This window comes from Diospyros lotus, chromosome 14, assembly GCF_014633365.1.
Source record: "Diospyros lotus cultivar Yz01 chromosome 14, ASM1463336v1, whole genome shotgun sequence".
Taxonomy (NCBI): Eukaryota; Viridiplantae; Streptophyta; class Magnoliopsida; order Ericales; family Ebenaceae; genus Diospyros; species Diospyros lotus.
Window position 1 is genome coordinate 31,056,388 of NC_068351.1, and position 22,753 is coordinate 31,079,140.

General features: G+C 35.9%; 1 protein-coding gene across 1 annotated transcript; it reads right to left on the reverse strand.

Annotated features, from left to right (window-relative positions):
• Positions 1-4,156: 4,156 nt before the first annotated feature.
• Positions 4,157-20,518, reverse strand: LOC127790587 (long chain base biosynthesis protein 2a-like). The gene is made up of 12 exons (XM_052320157.1): positions 20,165-20,518; positions 19,995-20,060; positions 17,721-17,809; positions 17,322-17,467; positions 17,128-17,252; positions 16,930-17,023; positions 16,665-16,828; positions 7,371-7,532; positions 5,884-6,010; positions 5,603-5,769; positions 4,901-5,008; positions 4,157-4,479 (listed from the first exon to the last, which is right to left on the reverse strand). The coding sequence occupies exons 1-12, from the start codon at positions 20,288-20,290 to the stop codon at positions 4,384-4,386; spliced, it is 1,470 nt and encodes a 489-aa protein (XP_052176117.1). The 5' UTR covers positions 20,291-20,518; the 3' UTR covers positions 4,157-4,383.
• Positions 20,519-22,753: the final 2,235 nt, after the last annotated feature.

The following is a 22,753-nucleotide window of genomic DNA, read 5'->3' on the forward strand; positions in this document are numbered from 1 at the left end:
TTCTCACGCCTCTCCATATATATAACCAGCATTGGCTGAGAAAGGTTGTCTTAAAAAAAAGGAATGGAATAAAAGAAAAAGAAAACTGTGTTAAAGATTTATCTGTGAAGCCCCAAGTTTATTTTTAACCCTTTGAATCCACTTATCCTTATTCGTTGATTACCAATGACATCAATCTTTTTATGGTTCCAATTTTCATGGTCCTTTCACATTTCAGTGGCATCTGAAGATACATTATAGTTCTTACTGGCTTATGTATCAACTTACTGAGTGTCTGGGATAAATAGGGCAAGTTCAGATACAATTTAGGATTTAGAATTGGTATTCTACAATGCTAGTATCATGTAAGATTTTGCCATTTTGAGATGACAATACGTTCAAGGTTGGTTTTGGCTGCTGTTATTATGTGCTAGTAATCTGTGACTTTGAGCTTCCTTAAAGGTTTTGGCAGTGTGTTATTTTACATCCGCAACTGAAATGTTTGAATGGGGTTTCTAGAGAATTGATATGGATGCTTGAGTTGGAGAAAAAGAGCAATTGTGAAAGCTCTTTCCTCAAGGAAGTATGAGTTTAGAAGGGAACTTTTATCTTCTTGTAGTCTTGAGGACTAGACCTACCCCTGAACTGAATGGTCCTGCGTTCTTTTTGTATGTATAACATAAAATATTAAATGGGTTAATAAGCTAACGAACTATTCTATTAATGTTGAGGAATTTTGTTTTAGGATGCTAAGCTATGGTTAAAATTGAATGGAATTGGGAAAAGGACTTCATGCCTTGAATTAATCTAATTCTTCAATCGATTTGCTTTGAATTTTATCAGGAGGAGGATTAATTTAGGTTTCTTGTACCATTTTCTTATTTGATTTTACATAAAAGAAGGCCTAACTCTGCAATAAGTATTTTGGTTACTCAAATATTTTCTCAGATAGAGGTGTGCAGGCTCCTTTAGTTAGCTTTGACGTATGATGTACTGAACTCAATTCATTGTTGAATTGTCTGTCATTCTTATTGTTGTTTGGGATGGAAAATTTGTGAATTGTTAGCTGTCTGCTTTATATATATATATATATATATATGATCTATGGTAATAATTGCACCTTTTTCTTTGTACCTATGTATGTGCCCCTACTGCTCTCACAATCAGTTTCACTTTCTAGCATGGCTTTAGGGACACCATTACTTGTGAGATGAGACATCATATTACCTGATTACAAGTAGTGAAATATCATCTTCCAATTTCTCCCACACAGCTTGGTCATCAGTGGCAGGTGGTGATTGAATTAGTTTTCCTGTAAAAGGTGGAAAAAAAACATGGATTTAAGATTAGGACTCATAGGAAGCTTTGCCCCTATATATGTTCTGTAAGTTTTGAGATCACAAATTTTAAAGTTGCATTCAAGAACACCATTACTCTGATGCTTTTTTTTTTTTTTTTAAATCTTGGGATGACGTCCCCTTGCGGACGTCCTGCCACAGTGTCCCTTTTCGTGACGAGGAGTTTAACTCGGGTCTGATCCAGCAGCGACTGCGTTGGGGGAGGATTCGAACCGAAGTACCCAGGTGACCTCTGGGGCAACCCCCTGAGGCTTTTTTTTTTTTAAATCTTACAATCCTCTTAGAGACACTTACATTAAAGGGGAGCCTCGTGCACACGGGGGACTCTTTATCTAACATTCTAATTCCTTAGTGAATAGAAATCAGCAAAGGTATGTAACGTTGTGGAATAAGTAGTAATCACTCACTCTGTCAGAATTTTCACACCACACATATTATAGATAAATTTATAAAAAATTATGTGTGGGCTTGTCCCGAAGAGGTGGCAAACCAATGTAGATTTGTTAAATGGGAGCGCAGCACCATCCAGGTTTTGACATCAAAATTTGTCTAATCGATTATCATTAATGCGAATAGAAAATGAAGAATGATCCTTTTGATCATTTTGGATGCGGCTGTGGATGAATGCACCATTATGCTGAAGTGTTTAGCCTAATGATCGTTATTCATGTAAGGGTATTATTGGCGAGGCCTGTCATTATTCCCTGGAACTGCAATGACACGTGCATGCGTGTGGTAGGCTACGCCGGGAGGGAAAGTCACGTTTATTTTGACCCATGGCCATGGAGAATTTCGTATATATTTGTTTGATTTGATGGTACACTTCTTGTGACACTTTTTCATTATTATTCGATCAGTTCATCTATACAACGACTAAGAGAGAGAGAGAGAGAGAGTGATGGCAAGGGAGGAAAGAAGGAAGGAGACTAAGGGCTTGTTTGTTGCAGCTTAAAAGTTGTAATTTTTAATTTTTAATTTTAAAAAAGTTGGGATGTAGTGTTTGTTTTAGTTTATAGAATTCTAACTTATAGCTTCTACTAATTTTTAAAAAGGGTAGAAGCTGGTTTTTTTAAAGTTAGGGTACCTAATTTTTATAATTTATGTTTAAATAATTACATTGTTATGACAATTTTGTACTTATTTTTAATAAAGAATTACCTTCTTGTCTACGCAATCATGGGTTTTTTTTTTCCACCGCCATCTCCATTTTCAGATTTCTTTCTTTCTCGCCATCTTCCTCTCTCTATACTTTAATTTTTTTATAACACTTGAAACTTATACATATACATTAATTAATTTTTAAATTATCATTCTATAATTATTAAGGGTATTATGGATAATTATACAAAAATAAGTTATTTTATAGCTTATGGTATCAAACACCACAATTATTTAACTACAACTTCTAAGAAGTTGCAGCAAATAGGTTCACAATTTATTTTAAGTTTTAGAAACTATAATCTAAAAAGTTAAAAATTATAATTTCTTTAATTAAGTTGCAACAAACGGGGATAAAGAGTAGATGGCGACATAATTTATGTCCTAATCTGCCAATTTTTAATGCCATGGAAGAGTTGTCCCCTTCCTACTTCCTAGCCTCGTCATCTCATCTGCCAGCCATGGATATGGATTGCATCGGGTTGGGTTATGGATTTTTTGTATAGTTATAATTATTATTGTAATTTTAAGTATAGTTTTATGTTTGTAATTGTAATTTTTAATTGTATAGTTATGAATTTATATAGTTTTGTTCATAACTGATTATTGTAATTTTTATTTATAATTATTTTAATAAATTGTATAATTTAGTAAAATATTTGATAAAAATTATTTTTTTATTAAAATAAATAATAGGTAATTGACACACAAAATTATATGAAAGTGACAATTAAAACTAAACACTTAAATTAGACTTAAAACTAATGATTACACAATTAATTTAAAATTGACCTTAAAAAATCGAGCAACTAAAGTGATAGATAGATGTGATACCTTTTAATGATTTTATTATATTTTCTTAATTTACTATAATATATTTTAAAATTTTAATTTTATTTGTTGAACATCATAAATCAATTACAATTTGAAGAGGAATATATATATATTTAAATTAATATTATATTATACAAATGAAAATAGTTACAAATCGATTACGGTTACAATTATGATTTTTTTTAGTAAGTGTATTAATGATTTTGTTATTTTATTTAATATTTATGTCTTTTTAGCACAATTTTTAATGGTATGTGCTAAGAACTAACACTAACCGAATGTTGCCTATCCTTGGGATTGGCTATGTTTTTCTGTCTCCATTTTCACTTTTTTTTTTTCCATTCTACGTTAATTAATTATTTTTTTTTTTTACACTAATACACAGTGCAATGAATGATACTCCTTAGCATTCATTATTTGATTAATTTATATAAAAAATTAAAAATTAATTTATCCATCAAATTTTAGTTTTTTTTTTCCTTAAAACAATGTTTTATTTCATCTGAAAGAAACTGTCTTATTTGATCAATAGTATGCCACATTTTAAACTAAAGAACACATTTGATAGATAAGATTTAAAAATAATAATAATAATTTTTTTTAAAAAAAGCACAACAGGTAAATAAGTATATCATATATAGGCAAACATTTAAGATTCTATTTTTAGATATTCTTATGTTTTTACTAATAAAATCTAATTAATTTTTTACACCAAATATATTGAAATTTTCGCTTCAAAAAGTGTTCTCTTTGCCCTTTTTAAATTAGTGTTTTCTTGTTGTACCTTAAGAATTCATACTATCAACAGCACTAAATTCTGTGTACAATTTAGTCAAAACTATTTTACTTGAAGCTGTATCAAGTTGGAGTGAGTACTGAGTAGCTTCAAAATGCTTTAATACTGAAAACAAATAAGTAATCTCTCTCTCTCTCTCTCTCTCTCTCTCTCTCTCTATATATATATATATATAAAAGCACAATGGGTTCAGAAGGAATTACAACAGCAACTAATAACTATACAATTTTGTCACCCCCTGCTGAAATCGCCTTCTCTTCACTCAAGTTTGGCTCTATCACCCTGGTGATGCTGTTTATTGGGCTCGACAGGAAAATATTTTATGCCTACCAGATCACCTACTCTACTGATTACCTGAACAGAAAAGAAAAGACTTTTCAAGTTGGGAACCAGCAAGAGCTAGAATCCCATGTATGTACCCGACTTTATCTAATGGGAGGGGCTAAAAGCTAAAACTCGATCATCTAAGGAAAATGCTATTGGTACACTTATTTTGTACATCTTGAGCTACATAAGAGGGTATTATGACAAAAAAATTTCTCATGAGGCGCATAGAGGCGCGTGAGGCGCAGGATATTTTGGTCATAATACCCCCTTATGTAGCTCAAGAAGTACAAAATGAGTGTACATCTAACATGATTCATCATTTAAATAGTGAGATGATGATGCTGTCGAGTGTAACAAGGGCGTGGTGCTGTGAAAAATGTTCAAGGAATTGAGCTGCGTGGACAAGAAGAAGATTCATGCAAATCTAAAAAGATGAATAATCAATCACCTCTAAGGCTTTGAGCATGTCTTCCCTGGTGTGAGAAGCAGAGATGCAGATGCGAGCCCTGGCCAACAGTAGGGGTGTGGCAGGAAATGCAACAGTTACAACAGCAACCTGCAAAACCACAATGCCCGATGATACATACAACAACATATCCAGTCATTATCCCACTCTGTGGGATTGGCTACATGAATTCTAGACTTCTATGTGGATTACATCCCAACAGATAATTTGTCTAGAATTCATATTTGGATCCGACTAGGTTTTACGCTAGCTGTCGGTTACTTAACGCAATTAAATCAAAGTTTAGGGAAAAGTTGACCAAAAGAAAAGAATCACTGTCGCTGCCCCTCTTCTAAGTAGGTCATTTTAGAGATGATCTAGTCCCCCGCTTTTGAAAGGGGACTTGCGATCTGGAGAATCACCTAGATAGTGAAAATTGGGGCTCTTTTAAAGAGGCATAGTGAGAGGTTTAGGGGTTTATGCTGGGAAACATCCAAGTTGATGACCTACTTTGCCTCCTCGGCACATTAATGAGTTTTGCTAGCGCAATGTGCAACCGTTAAAAGCATTGACTGATAGTACTCTCCTCCAGCAAGAATCAATTCAATCCTAATAAGAACCCTGTGATTTTCAGTAAAGAACTTTCAATTCATGATAAAACTAATATCAATATAGAAAAAGGGGATCATTTTAGATCCGACTTACATTCTGTTTCAGGCACTCCCTTGAAAAAGCAGGGATTTTTGCTGGATTATAAAGCATTATAGGCATTACAGGAGAATCATTATCTCCCAGAACCTCAAAGCCCATCTTCTGTAGTTCTGACCTGAAAAAGTTGCTGTTTTCCCGTATTTGTGCAAGTTTCCGAGCCCCTGTAAAAACACACAAGTGGCTGAAGCATTCGGTAAATATCAGAATCCACAGATTAAGATTGGCTACGCAGAATACCCTACTAATTAAGCAATGAAAAATGAGATTCTTCACACCTCTGCTAGAACCATCCTTGCCAAGGATAACCCTTATAGAAGAAATAATTTGTTCTGCAGCTGGAGGCGATATTGATGTGGCATACAGATGAGCAGGACAAGAGTACTTCAAATATTGAATAAGCTCCTGGAAATGACGGGAACCATTCCAAAGAGAAAAAAAAAATGCATTGTGAAACATTGAAACAATCTGAAACTCATAGCTGATAGGCATCTTAAGCAAAATGGAGAGGAGACAAGAAGGAAATGACAGCAACAATTTCCATTTATTGCCTGTTGGTTGTTGCTTCCTATGCGATCACAGATATCAAGATAAGCACTAGGCAAATGATACAAGAATAATGTTGAAAAATTGACTCAGATACAAGTCTGATATTTAATACTGATACTTAAACGGGAACAATCATCGTCATGCACTCCACCTGGAGGGGCACACAAAATATTGTTGAATGGCACATTCACTTAACCCAGCCAACAAAGGGAAGTCCAATCGGTTATGCCTACATGAGGATTCAGGCTCAGGGAATTCAAAATGAAAAAGAACTGGTATTATTACCATTTTGAGGGAATAATTGGTCTGGAAGTTTGAGACATGGCCACACAAAAGACGAGAAAATGAGATATATAGACAACATAATTGAGGTTAATAATGAAGACAGACAATGGCACTTCTATTCTTTTTTTTTTTTTATATGTAAGACATAATTGAAGCCCTGCTGCTAGAAGTTCCAGCTCTGTCTTTTGTTCTAACTTGGGTTTTCATGCTATAGCTTTTCTCTTGCACTTTTATTGCAATTTCTCCATTTAAAATCTTAGGGCCCGTGCAGTTGTGGAAACATTTTTTAATTTTCAAACTCAAATTTTATAACTAAACATGCTCTGACATTTTATGTTTAAAAAGCAATAGCATTCGTTTTTAGAAAATTTAGAGAACATCTTTTTTGATGTTTTCCAATTTATAGTATAATGTTGAAAAATTAAAAAATTGAGTTTTCTGTTTTGTTGTCAGAGATTCAATCATCCAACAGAAAATTAGAGTAGAAAAATTAAAAAAATGTTTTCTGTAACTGAACAGGCCCTTAACTTTTATGAAAGAAAATTTTGAATTACCAACTATTAGATGAAGTCTTTGCCTCGTTGAAAACATAGAAACCAATATACCTCCAAAGTATTCAGAATGACTACGGGATTACATTATTATCGCTCTGATAATCTCCACTGAATCACTAATTTCCATAACTGTGTTTCAACTTTGTCAAGAATTTATGATGTTTCATCCAATGAGTTTTACACTAGTTGTCTGCTTACCTAACGCAATCCTCCTTATTGATTACTGGATTACATTGTTGTTGTATTTCAATTTTAAGTGCCAAAAATGAAAATATTAAAGTCTGAAAGATGACTCATGTTCCACATACGCTCTACACATGCCTCTTATGAAGCACAATTTATGAGTAGAAATCAGTAAAGGTGAACAAGAAACATACCTTGGATCCTGCAATGTAACCACCACAGGATCCAAATGATTTTGTGAAAGTTCCCATCATAATATCCACATCAGCTGTATCCACTCCTAAAAGCTCACAGACACCCCTTCCAGTTTTTCCAACTGCTCCAATGCTGTGAGCCTCATCTAAATAAACACATGCCTACAGCAGATAAATAACTCCAAAGATTAAAAACATGTTTATTAATAGATCAAATATATGCATCGTATAGAATTATACAAGATTATTGGCCAATATGCACATGATAAATTATTGAAAGAATCAGAGGAGAGCTAGAATGATCTCAATTTTCCTTATGCAAAGAAGTGTCACGGGGTGGTAGTTAATTAGGGGCAGTTGTATTTTTATTTAGTTGTAGTATTTTTACAATTATTTTCTAGGAATAATTAGGTATTATCTAAAATTAATTTACAGTACTTAAGGAACAGTGAGGAGGTAGTGGAGTGATTTAGGAGTAGTTATTGGTAGTGGAAGAGTGGTAATTGTCACAAATAACTGTTGGTTAGTTTTCTATACAAATTCTAAACTATAAACATCATCAAAGTTCAAACTTAAAGTCTCAAACTCAAACAAGTACCAATTATCATGCAAAGTTCTAAACAAACATATAAACACTACAAGTCCACAATTAATAAAGAAGTTTTAATCAATCATCATCAAGGAGATCATCAACATCAAGGTCAATATCTTCATCATCCCCTTCAATCAAGAAAATGTTTTCATTTTGAGAAATGTTATTTTTCTAAGTCCGGAAGATTAGCACATTATAAGAAAACATATAAGAAAATATTTTTATTTTAAAAAACTATCTCCCGGTATTTTGATAGCTAATATTCATTGTTGTTAAAATGATTTTTAATGAATTTTTCAAGAAATAGTAGGTATGTATTTTGGAGGTGGTAAAATCGCTAAATCTTGAGTTTGTACTAAAATCAAAATTATATTTTCTTATTCTTATGGATTTTGATTTTTTAGATATTTTTATTGAATCCAAATGGGGGATACTTTCTTATTTACATTTATGTATTAAAGTAGATGGAAGGTAAAATATAAATAAAAGAAAATGTGGACATTTACTTAAACTAAAGAAATGTAAATATGTTGTAATGTATACGGAACTGAGAAGAGGGGAGGAATTGGGCTGCCTAGATTTTAATTAAAACCTAGATTTCATGAGGCGTGCCTAGGCAGGCCTCTCGCCTCAGCGCCTCACCGTGCAAGGCACACGCCTCACTGAAATCACCTCACCTCAGCCCAGGCGAGGCGCTGAACTGGCGCCTCAAGGCGCCTTGCGCCTAGGCGCGCCTTTAACAACTATGGACATACAGTGTGCAAATTAATCTACTGTCGAGCTTTTCTTTTATAAAGTGTCGGTCTACTTCCATATGCTTAGTCCGATCATGTCGAACATGATTATGAGCAATGCTAATGACTGACTTGTTATCACAATACAGTTTCATAGGACCTTCCCACTTAATCTTGAGATCTTCTAGTATTATCTTGAGCCAAAACAACTTGCAAATACCCAGTGCCATATTGCCTTCAACGAAGGTGCAGTAACTTGAAGTTGATCTCCTATCAATTATGGAACCCGCATAGTCGACATTCATGTAGACTTCAAGATTGAGACTTGTACCCTTCTTGAACAAAATTCCTTTACCCATATGGGTCTTCTAGTACCGAAGGATGCGATAAATTGCATGAAAATGTGTCCTCTTGGGATTGTGCATGAACTGACTAACTACACTAACTACATAGGCTATGTCCGATCAAGTGTGTGATCAATAAATTAGTCTCCCAACAAGCCTCCGATACATTTCTCGATCTACTAACTCATCATCAGCGACTTCACTGAGCTCGTGGTCAACCTCAATTGGGGTGTCCACAGGCTTACACCCTATCTGTCCAGTCTCATTAAGTAAATCAAGAACATATTTTTGTTGTGACATGAAGATTCATTCTCTTAACCGTGCCACCTCTATTCCCAAGAAGTACCTTAACCGTCCCAGATCCTTAATCTCAAATTCCTTAGACAGACACTCCCTCAGGGTTTTTTCCTCCTCCTCGTCATTACTAGTAATAATAATATCATCCATGTAAACCAAAAACATAGTCACTCTCCCTGACCCTGTGTGTTTCACAAACAAGGTGTGGTCCACTTTGTCGATATCCCGTTGATAGCATCGCTTTGTAAATTTATCAAACCACACCCTAGGGGACTACTTTAACCCATAAAGAGCCTTCTTGAGTCTACGTACCTTCTTCTTCGTATCAGTGTCAAATCTCAATGGGCAGACCATGTAAATTTCCTCTTCTAGATCCTCATGTAGAAAGGCGTTCTTCACATCAAATTGGTACAGATTCTAGCCAAAATTTTCTACCAACAATAGCAAGACTCTCATGGTATTCATCTTAGCAACTGATGCAAATGTGTCTTGATAGTCAACACCATACATTTGGGTGTAACCCTTTACAACTAGTCAGGACTTGTATCTCTCCAAGGATCCATCTGCCTTGTATTTCATGGAAAATACCCATTTGCAGCCAACTGGTTTTGCCCTCAGTAAATCAACTACCTCCCATGTTTTGTTTTTCTTCAGTGCATCTTTCTCCACTTTCATGGCATGTCTCCATTCCTCACTCTCTAGAGCCTCAAACACAATCTATGGAATCTTGATTGAGTTAAGATGGGTGAGGAAGCTTCTGTGTGAAGGTGACATCCAACCAAGAGTCACAAAATGGGACAAAAGGTGGCTTGTGCATTTCCGGCTGCCTTTTCAAATGGCAATAGGAGATAAAGATCCTGCTCCCTACTATGGGATTTTGAGAGAGGCAAATCACGGTTAGAATCAATAACAAGAGGAGTAGAAGTACTAATCTATGTATTTACTCCAAGGCCGGAATCCGATTCGGGCAACTGAGGGTGATTCGGTGAAGCCATGGTACCTTTTCTTCTCAAATAGACTAACTCAATAGGAGGCCTTCGTTCAGGTTCCAAGAGTGTTGGCTGCTGGGACTCAGGCTCAGCCTGGGGTTCAATGTGAGTGGATTTCCAAGAGACCGATGGGATAAGAGGTTGTTGGGGAACCTAATTGGATAAGGACAAGAAATGAATCCAATCACAATCTTCCACGGGTAGAGGCTCCCCTTGAAGACTAGGATTGTCAAAGAACCACTCATGTTCAACAAAGGTCACATCAACTAAGATAAAGGTTTTCCACAAAAAAGGGTGATAACATTTATGCCCCTTTTGAGTAGAGGAATACTCAATGAAGACACATTTGAGAGCCCGACAGTCAAGTTTGCTACGATCATGGGAGTGAATATGGACAAAAACAACACAACCAAAGACCGAGTGGGCAAGAAGGTAGAAGCAGTGAAAGGGAGATAGAACTGGGAAAACACTTGCTAAGGACTCTGGAATCCACGAGTATGAAAGGGTGTACTTCTGATGAGATGAGCAGAAGTAAGGACAACTTCCCCCCATAGATAGTTTGGGACTTTGTTTTGAAACATCAGGGAACGAGTAGTGGACAGTAGATTGCCATTTTTTCGTTCAACGACACCATTTTGTTAGGGAGTATTGACACACGAAGATTCATGGATGATGCCTTCGGTGTGAAAGTAGGAAGATAAGGTGTGATTGAAATAATTGCGTACATTATCAGACCTTTTTTTTTTTTTTTTACCCCGAACTAATTTTCAATCATAGTGTGTAAGATTGGAAAAATAACACTCACATCAGATTTTTTCTTTAAGAGATAAACCCAAGTTACATGGGTGCAATCATCAATAAAAGTAACAAACCAAGTAGCGCCAGAGATATTGTGCACATGAGAGGGTTCCCAAATATCAGTATGGATTAGAAAGAAAGGCATGGAAGATCTAGTAGTACTAGGAGGAAAATGCACACACTTGTGCTTGGCAAGCTCACAAGTATCACAATGTAATGTGCTAGCATCAACATGTTTAAACAAAGATGGAAACATGACTCGAAGAACCTTGAATGAAGGATGACCAAAACAATGATGTTGCAGCCAAATTTGATGCAAAGTGGAACTGCTGGACAGCAAAGAAGTGGAGCAGTGATCCCTATTGAACCCACCAATGTTATCAGCTTCTTCTAGATAGTAGAGCCCGTTGCTTTCCTTAACACGCCCAATCGTCCTCCCCAAATTTCAGTCTTGTAAAACACAGCCATTGGGAAGAAAGGTTAGGGTGCAATCGTTCTCCTCAAGATGGATGGCTGGTTGGGTCATTGGTTAGAACAGGATTCACGGGACTGTTGGTGCCGAAGGATGAGTGGTTAGACATAGTGGCACAAGGAGATTAGTTGGTTGAACTCGGAAGGAGCTAATGGTAACAGTCGTCGGCGTCAACTATTAGCTCAGGTGAGAATGGTACTAGCTACAATAGAGACAACACAAGCTGATAAGATCGATCAAGGCCGATGATCGTCAATCTGGCTCAAGCATTCAAGTCGCACAACGCCGACGAGTCAGGTAGGTTGGGAAGCTGTCGGAATCAAGCCAGACGTGTTGTGCCAGCGTGGTCCTGACGTCAGAGTCCTCTTGTTCGTTGAACTTCTGGTGGGCAACAACAGTGGCAACGGCGATCGATTCTGACAAAGGAACCTAGAGAGACCCTTCGTTAAATGAGGGCAGGTAGCTGGCGATGAAGGCCGAGAAATAGAACAAGCCATGGGATGGAGATGATGAAGATCAAACAAACACCCTAGGAGCTTTGCTCTGATACCATGTGACAAATGCCTTAATTTATTACATTGTATAAAAACTATACATGTGTTGTGTATATATATGTATAGAGGATCTAATTACATTGCTAAATTTGGAAATTTTCAAGAATCTTCAATCACCCTAATCAAAGGAGTAATCAATGAGATTTGGAAGCTGTATAATCTCCTACCTATACATTGCCTAAAATAGGAGGATGTCGGATCTTGACCAGATATAGGATCTTGACAATACCTTTCTAATTATTTTCTTGAACTGGATAAGATAAAAGTCATAACATGCAAACAAACATACGAGGGAGAAGAGAAGGGGGGGGGGGAAGAAAATAAAACATGAAGAAGAGACACACACATATCTTCAGCTACTGATGCATAGAAGTGAACATAACTAAGAGGGTTGGGGGGGGGGGGGGGGGGGGGGAGATGGAATATCTAAGCAAGTCCACCTCGGAGAGAGAGAGAGAACCAGACAAGAAATCCAGCTTGGAAGCTATGCCCTCCTTACAATTCCATAGCTTCAATATAAGAAGCAAAGACACTTCCAAGAGGAGCCCATGTTGATGCCAAATGTGACACTTCATTGCCAATCCAAAAACCATCAGATACCTATCCTAATGTGTCTTAATATTTACTTTGAACTCATTTAAAAGACATTTCTTGGACATGAAACAAATGTGCACATTTCCATTGCTTAATACAGTAAAACACATTGTAAGTCGATATGATAAAACATCATTCTTTTTCTTCAAGACCTTTTAATTTTAAGGATTCTAGAACCAAAGTTTCCAATTTGTTCATAAATATGGTTCTTGGGGATGTTATCCACTGCCGGTCCCAAGTCCGGATAAAGGATGAGGGTTGTGTTAGGTAACTGACAGCCAACGTAGAACTTAGTCGGATCCAAAATATGAACTCTAGACAAATTATGAAAAATCGTTGGGGCGTGGGCGTAACCCTTCATAGCGACGCGCTACACTACCCGCGTGTAGTGTCAAATGAGCTAGGGCCGCTGCATCGACGCCCGGATGTAGTGACAAATGAGCAAGGGTCCCCCGCATTTGCTTGGACAGATGTGGGTAAAGAAGCTAGTCCAAAATCAAAATCAAAAACAAAATCAAATTCAAAGTCAAGGTCAAAAACAAAATCATAGATTAAGGATTGGGTCATGGAACATAGAAACATTAACATGCAAAGCTATGAAAGTGGTAGATATGATGATTAGGAGAAAGATTAATATTATGTGCCTTCAAAAGACGAGATGGGTAGGGGAAAAAGTAAAAACTTTATCAGAAACTGGATATAAAATATGGTACACAGTAAATGATCGAACGAAAAATGGAGTGGGGATTATTATGGATAAAAGCTTAGTAGATGAGGTAGTAGATGTAAAGAGAATAGAGGATAAGATTATTATGGTGAAGGTTAGTCTAGAAAGAATGACTATGAATATCTTTAGTACATATGCACCACAAGCGGGGTTAGGTGAGGAGATAAAAGCAAAATTCTGGGAGGACCTAGAGGGACTCATACAAATGATACCAAGAGGAGAGAAAGTGATTATAGGAGGTGACCTAAATGGGCACGTGGGTAGAAACGAAAACGGCTATAGAGAGGTACATGGAGGGTATGGATTCGGGGAAATTAATAATGAGGGTAAGTCTATTCTAGATTTTTCTATGGCATATGGGCTCATCATAACCAATACTAGGTTCAAAAAACGAGACGAACACTTAATCACATATAAAAATGTCACATCAAGCACCCAAATAGATTACTTCCTCATGAGACAAGAGGATCGATTATGTTGTAGGGATTGTAAGGTGATACCAGGAGAGTATTTGACTACTCAACATAGACTTCTAGTACTTGACGTCCAAGTAAGAAATTGGAAGAGAAAAAATCACATAAAACAAAATCCAATAATCAGGTGGTGTGATTTAAAAGGGGAGAAACAACTAATCTTCAAAGAAAAATTAAGGGGTAGAGAGGAATGGAATGGAGAATGACAGACAAACCAAATATGGAGAGAAATGGCTAATGCCTTGAGAAGCACGGCAAAGGTAATCCTTGGAGAGACAAATGGTAGAGCCCCTAACCTTAAGGAGTCTTGGTGGTGGAATGAAGAGGTACAATTGAAAATTAAAAATAAGAAAACTTGCTATAAGGCTGTATATCAGTGCAACAATTAAGAAAATCAAAAAAATTATAAAGAAGCAAAAAAAACAGCAAAAAGAGCTGTTAGTGAAGCAAGGTCAAAAGCATATGAGAATCTATATAAACGACTTGATACAAAAGATGGAGAAAGGGATATATATAAATTCGCTAAAGCAAGAGAAAGAAAAACAATGGATTTAAATCAAGTGAAATGCATAAAAGATGAAAATCAAAATGTATTAGTGAATGAGGGAGCGATTAAGGAGAGATGGAAGGAGTATTTCACAAAATTATTCAATGATGGTGGCGACACAAGAGTTAGGTTGGGGCATCTTAGTAACTCCGAAGGGAACGTGAGCTATACATTCTATCGACGCATAAGTTCAAATGAAATAAGGCAAGCATTAAAAAAGATGAAAAATCATAAGGCGGTTGGACCAGATAATATATCAATAGAAGCATGGAAATGCATGGGAGAAGAGGGCATCTCCTGGCTAACGAAATTATTTAATGCGATCCTTAAATCAAAAAAGATGCCAGATGAATGGAGGAAGAGTACTTTGGTTCCTATATACAAGAACAAAGGAGATGTTCAAAACTGTGAAAATTACAGAGGAATTAAGTTAATGAGCCATACCATGAAACTCTAGGAGAGAGTAATAGAGCAGAGGCTCAGAAAAGAAACAGAGGTCTCGGAAAATCAGTTTGGTTTCATGCCTGGTAGGTCAACAATGGAAGCTATATACCTATTGAGACGCCTAATGGAAAGGTATTGGGATCATCAGAAGGACCTACATATGGTGTTTATAGATCTAGAAAAAGCCTATGATAGGGTCCCTAGAGAAGTATTATGGAGGGTTTTAGAGAAGAAAGGAATCCGAATAGCCTATTTACAAGCTCTTAAGGACATGTATCACGGTGCAGAGACAAGGGTCAGAACATGCGAAGGGGATACTGAACCGTTTAAAATTACAATAGGACTGCATCAAGATTCTGCACTAAGTCCATACTTATTTGCTCTAATAATGAATGAACTCACTAAAGATATTCAGACAGAGATGTCATGGTGTATGCTATTTGCAGACGACATAGTGTTGGTGGATGAAACAAAAGAAGGAGTGAACACTAAGCTTGAGTTATGGAGAAACAATTTAGAATCTAAGAGATTTAAATTAAGTAGAAAGAAAGCATAATATATGGAATGTAAATTTAGTAAGAATGCAAGTGTGGATGATATTATAATAAAATTGGAAGACCAAATCTTACAAAGAAAAGACCATTTTCGATATTTGGGATCAGTGATTCAAAAAGATGGAAAAATTCACGAAGATGACACACATAGAATTAAGGTAGGTTGGCTAAAATGAAGAAATGCATCGAGGGTGTTATGTGATGCTAAAATCCCATTAAAACTGAAAGGAAAATTCTATAGAACAGCTATAAGACCAGTTTTATTGTATGGCTCAAAATGTTGGGCAGTCAAATACCAACATAAGCAAAAGACGAGCATAGCGGAGATGAAGATGTTAAGATGGATGTGCGGCCATACAAGAAAAGATAAAATTAGAAATGAAGTTATTCGTAATAAGATAAGAGTAGTGTCAATCAAGGAGAAGATGAGAGAGATTAGATTAAGATGGTTTGGTCATGTGAGAAGGAGACCAAGAGACGCTCCTGTGAGGAGAGTTGATGAAATTGAACAATTAGTCAAAAAAATAGGCAGAGGCAAACCTAAGAAGACTTTGGGAGAGATATTAAAGTTTGATATGAAATGTATGGATCTAAATGAAGATATGACAAAAGACATAAATACATGGAAGTCTAAAATTCATGTAGCAAACCCCATATAGTGAGATAAAGGCTGGATATGTTGTTGTTGTTAATAGATAATGTAATTATATTTGTAATATAAACGAGTGAAGAACTTATTTTCTTTTCACATGTATATTAAAATATAAATTTATCTTTTGTCAAGTCCTAATTTTTAAGAAATTACCTTGCTGGCATGTTCATGTCACGTTATGACCCTGTCATGAATCCCTATCCTGCCTCATAGGTTTCAATCAAACTTCAAATTTGGTCTAAGCAATTGCACAAAAAGGTAAAAGGAAGTTGTTTTCCAGTCTATAACGTATGCTGCCACACAATAATTTTATACATTGGGGTTAAATATAAAACAAAGTTTCATACAAATGAAAAAGAAGACTTCATATAATGAGATAATTTTATGAGAAAAGACATGATGATATAATAGCATTGGAATCTGAAGCATGGTATCCCAATGAAAGATTTTTAAATTTGAGTTGTATATAAAGTATGCATATTAAACATACACAAAGGGAAGGCACCAACTAGTATATGTGCACCTTGTATTTCTTGCATATGGCAACAATTTCTGGAAGTTTGCAGAGTTCACCTTCCATGCTATATATCCCCTCCACTACAACAATTATCTTCTTCCATGGTCTATGTGTTCTGGGTTGACCGTCAACAATTTGTTCTCTTAAAACTTTTTCCAAGTGGGATGGTGCTAAAAGAAAGATTATGAAAGAACCATATGCATGAGATCACTTGTGTAAAATCACAGAAGATTTGCTCAGAAGAAAATAACAGGATTCGGAACAGACTTACTGTTATGTTGGAAAACGCGAACAGTAGCCCCTGATCCTCGGGCCCCATTGACAATAGAATTGTGGTTCAGAGAGTCACTTATGATCAACCCTCCCTGTCAATGACCACGAGGAGATAAATAAGCATATTATCAAATTCAATTCCATATACCACGTGCCCATATTCATGGGTAATCCTTATGGAAGTGTTAGTACACACCTTTCCTATCAAGACAGGAAGGATAGCAGAGTTTGTAACATAGCCCATACCAAAGACTATGGCTGCTGGCTTTCCTATAAAGTTTGCTATAGACTCCTCCAGTTCAGTATGTATTGTCGTGGTTCCTAGTCACATTGTTGATTAGCAGATATGAAGGCAAATACCAGAAATACAACACAAGATTGTACAGCTACCTCCATCAGCACGAGGACTACAAGTGCTTGGTGAAAACCTCTTCAAAGCCTCAATGACACGGGGTGTGCAGTACTCATCTGCGGCAGCAAATCCAAGGTAATTGTATGATCCCAAGTTAAGACACCTACTTATCTTTGTGGTTCGCCTGCAAGAGATGCAACCATATTGGTTTATCCAAACAAATTTCAAATTCGGTCACTAGAATATTAGTCTGATTCAAAAATGCACTAAATGCCATGAAATCTATGATGCCAGTAACTATTAGACATCCAAACTTGTAGTGCAGCACAAAGACATAGAAGAAGAGAATTTGATAAGCATGAGGGAAACCAGCACCGGAGAATTGGGCCCACTTCAAAGCTGGGACCATGAAATTTAGCACATAAACTGAAACTTACTTTAAGGTCTTGTTATTGTCATTTGAGACACGCTCGACCACATCAAACCATGCATCAGGAGCACTTGATATTGGTCGTCCAAAACAGTCCTGTATGTGCATTGGTAAAGGCAATGTCAAATTGCAAGGCAGAGCATCTCAATATGCATAGTTATAATTATAACTTGGGAATCAAAGTGCACAAAAACTCTAAAACTTGGTGTTTTTAGAAATGTTTAGGAGATGATAAGAATAGAGCTTTGATTGTAGAATAATAATTTGCTCTAAAAATTTTATTGTGGAAGTAGTATTCCTGAACCTTTTTTTCTGGTCCAAGAGAAATCACACAAGGGCCAACACCACCCAGAGGAAACCTCTCTGGTCTGACTAAGATATGTAAAGCTCCATGTGAGGCTTCAAACTTGCCAAATAAGCTCATCCAAAACACTATGCAACAGCTGCCAAACAGTCAACAGAAAAGTTCCTCTCTTAATATATGTAGGATGGCAACCACTGCTAGGCTAGGGCCCAGGGTTAAGGCATAAGCTCTCTATAGTCTTCAATAAGGTTTCCGACCAAGTGTGCTGTTGGATCACCATGCAAAACCAGCTGAATGAAATCTTAGGGCCTGTTTTTGTATGAGTTTGAAGCCAAGTTGAGTGGAGTTTAAGTCTAAATTCAATTGTTAAAAAGTGTTTGGTTCTGGTCTGAAATTATCAGTTGGGGTGAATTTAATATTAATATTTTCATTATATTATTATATTGTAATAATATAATATAATCACATATTTTTTAATAATTGGAATTCAACTCGACTCGATTAATTGACCAAACAGTTTTTGTGTAATCCAGCCTACAGCACCTCAACTCATTTTTGTAACTCAATTCAAAAGGGGCATTAGGTCAGACTCTACTGGAGGATGCCTGGCCCAACCAAATAAAAGGTCACATTCAAGAGGCCATAACTCAGCAAACAGGTTGTTTGAATGGGCTTATCATAATTCAAAGACTATGTGAGGCTGAATCGCATGTTTCCAGTCCATGATAGCTTGAAGTCACTCCTGGAAAGCACGAAGAGCAGTTTCCAGCATTGAGATAACCAAACAACAATCTGATCTTATTCTGAATTTGAATTTCCCAAACCCATTGCCATAGTTCTTGCTTCAGGGGATTGAGTTTTGGATGTGAAATTTCAAGCTTGAAAGTACAAAGGTATTTTCTTCAGGGTTAGAAACTCAAACTGCCTTGAATGTAGAACTCTTCTTCAACATGCAATAATAAGCTTGGATGTAAGTTTTGGATGTGAAATTTCAAGCTTGAAAGTACAAAGGCATTTTCTTCAGGTTTGGACAGTCTAACTGCCTTCAATGTAGAACTCTACAAAGTAAAAACTATCAACATGCAATAATAAGCTTGGAATCTCTAATTAAATCTAGTGACCTTCTTAAGTAGGTTTCAGCACAAGTACTGGTAAACAAAGCATTATTAAGATGAACAAAAATTTTCAGACTTGATAAATCCTAAAAAAGCACTAAGGAATAAAACTATCATATAACAAAGCAAATTTGGGTAGATATATTAGTGTCCCTGTTTCTCTTTTCTACCAAAGTCTCGATGTGTCTACAACCAACTCATGCACGGATACACATTAACTTATATAGGTAGTTCTTAGTGGTTTGCACCATCTATTCATGGTTACTCAGACTCAGTACAGAAAGTCGATTGCATATCTGCAACAGCCCATCTACAACTAGATCTCCAATGGCGTTGCGACCATCAATGGGATAATGAATGCCATTTGACAGTCCAATTACAAAATCCAAGTACAGATACCACTATACAGTCTCAAAACGAAGCCAAAAGAATAAAAACAACTCAAAGATAAATGCTATAAGTAATGACTAGTGAGAGAAGATAAATTTTGCGCTCCTTATTTTCAATCTGTTTTAACCAATTTAGTTTGATAAATATATACACAACCAGTTTAGTTATTTACTGTCAAAGTTAGCTTTTCTCTTGGAGCCAAATATGGAATCGAGTAGATGACACCTATATTTCAGTTTTTTCACAACTCTTCAAACTGTTCAGAACGTGGGAAGAGGTTGTTCACATGCTTCAGGTCAAGAAAGTAATGAAAAATAAAAAGAAGAGCGTCTTCACATTCTCCAAACTGAAAAGTGAAAAAGTTGATGAAAGAGAAGAGTAAATGCACGTATACTTTTTCGCACAACGACTGCGTCCCTTCACCTCTAGCAGAATTATATAAAGACAGCTAGTATAACACCAAAAACCCTACCTGAATACGATGATAGAGCCGCCGAGTGTAGAAATCCTCTAGGCCTAAGCAGATCGGCGCGTAACCCTGACAACACATACAGAAATTCAAACTGAATCACAGAATTAGCAAAAGCCGCGTACATATATATATATATATATAGAGAGAGAGAGAGAGAGAGAGAGAGAGACGTGAAGATTGCTGCCTTTCCACCAGTCGATGATTTTGCGGAAGAAGTCGCGGAACTGGCCGAAGACGAAGAGGAGGCCATAGCTGAAGTAGGTGGTCAAGGCGGTCAAGTAGGGGATCGTGATCATTTTCGAGATCTAGTACAAGAGTGAGGCTGGGGATCGAATTTGAGGGACGACGACGGGGAACGAATCCGAGGACAGCGGATAAAGAGATGGATTGAGTGATTGATCTAAGTCTTTCATTTCACCCAATTGATTGATGTGATGATTTCATTTCTTCAGGGCACTTGTTTGGTCTAAAATTTGCCTGACTTGGTTTGATCCGTTGGATTTTGCTCTCTGCCTGCCGGAAATGTTTGTTTGTATTTGTGGCTGAGGACACATCCAATGGCAGAAAAATTAAAAAATTCCAAAAAACTGAAGGTCTCTTTTAACATTTTAATTGGTTCAATTTTTTTTAATTTAAAAAATAAAATAAATTAAAATACATAAATTTAAAAATTGAATTGAATTGAGTTCGAATTGAATTAGCAATTTACGCCAATTGGACTCAATTATTTCAGTTTAATCAAAATATTATCTATAAGGGATTTTTTTTATTTTTCTTAAATTTACGAGATAATAATACTTATATTCAATAAATATTATTTTAAAATCATAGTATGAAGAATTTTAATTAAGTCCATTTAAAATCATAATCTTTCATTTGATTATTCACATATTTATCTTTGAACAATAATTTTGAATTGGATCCTTAATGATTTTATTTTTTAGAATTTTAAATATAATATATATATAAGATATTAATATTTTATTATACATGATAAGAGACAAGTTAGGAACTCACCGCTGTCCTCTCGCTCATTCTTAATAAACGTTTCAATAAGTCTATCGGGACCTCCTCGAGCTTGATAAGGTATCCATTATGGATGATATCAATTTCCATCCCTAGCACATGAAGTGACAAATAAATAAATGAAAGCTAAATTACAATTAAATTACATTAGCTTCATTTTGTTTTTTAAAATTATAATGAACTCCCTTAAATTAACTTAGCTAATAGAAATTGCCAAATGTAGTCATGTTATATGCATAAGAATAATGATTCTTAGTTCGAATTCTCAAAGTAAAAATGGGGATCGAATGGCAACACTCTATTCGAGCCCATTTTCAATCTAACAATGTGATGTATGCATATCTTCTTTTAGTTCGTGTATCAATCATACCCCTTTCTTCAATGATGAAACGTCATTGACATTTATTAATAGAAGATAAGATCTAGCATGAACGACAAGAGCCAATTTGAATAGCCAAAGGATGAGGCCTAAAAACATAAAAGACGCTTTAGTTTAAAGATAAAAATGATATACAACTTTGTAACATAAGTTCACTTATTATGACGTAAAAATATACATTTTATAAAAGTAAGGTCATGCAAACACATTATTCTAGTGATATTTGATGTAGCTAGAAACCCAACTTTGGATGGATATTTAGGCAGCTCATCCTTGGCTACCAAATAGGCTCTTTTATCTTCATACAAGACCTTTCTTCCTACCCGCATTGAAGCCCTACCATGATGCTCAATTACAGCACACATACATAGACACACACACACACACATGTATATATATACATGGGCTATGGGCAGTTGTGAGTTGGAAATAGCAAGAAAGCCAAAAGAATATATTCCAGCCATTGATGCTAGCTAGCAAGCTGGTCCTGCAGAGGTGAGGTGTTTCCTTGCAGATCAAAGTGGACATATATGAAAGAAAAAGGTGGGAAGTGAAGATAAAGAGATGTGCCAAATGGTGCAAATTAATTATTTGGTTCAAATATGTTTTGGTAAAATATTTTACTTCTTTTTTAATATGTTTGAATGGTCGGAAAGCAAAAATATTTTATATTAAGGTGTAAAAAATGCTCAAATCGTATACCTTTTTTATTGGCCATATGCTTCGTGAACTTTAACTTTTTTTGCTTGTATATTCTTTGAATTTTGAGTTCTTAAATTTTGAATTTTGAAATTTGCTCGACGAATCGATAAACTTTTCAAAATTAATTAAGACACCCCTCCTTTACTAAATGCATTAAGTCAACGGAGAGTACAGTCTCAATTTCAGGACACCCTATAAACTTTGGATATTTGATCCAAATGCACTTTTAATATTTATTTTTTGTTAAATAGTCATTTCATAAAATCTACAGATTGATTTGGTGAGAAATAAAAATTTAAAGGAATTTAGGTCAAATACCCAAAAGTTTAGGGGTATATGTTCCGGTTGACATTCTGAGCAGTGTAAGTGGAAGCTAGGGTTTGACATGGAGACACTTGGGGGGAACAAAGAATCAGAGGTGAGGCTTAGACAGGAAGAATAATGTCATCCAAGTGAACACAAGCTTTAATAATTATCCATCAAGTTTGACATAATTGTTTCTAAGGCATGGGTTAAATAATCAAACAAATAATATGTTGAGTTCGCATTGATGGATCGTAAATCCAACTCTTATTTTACGTAATGTCACGACCCGAAATCTGGTATGTCATGACCGGCACTAATCCCTAGGCCCAGCGGCCCCAAAATGGAC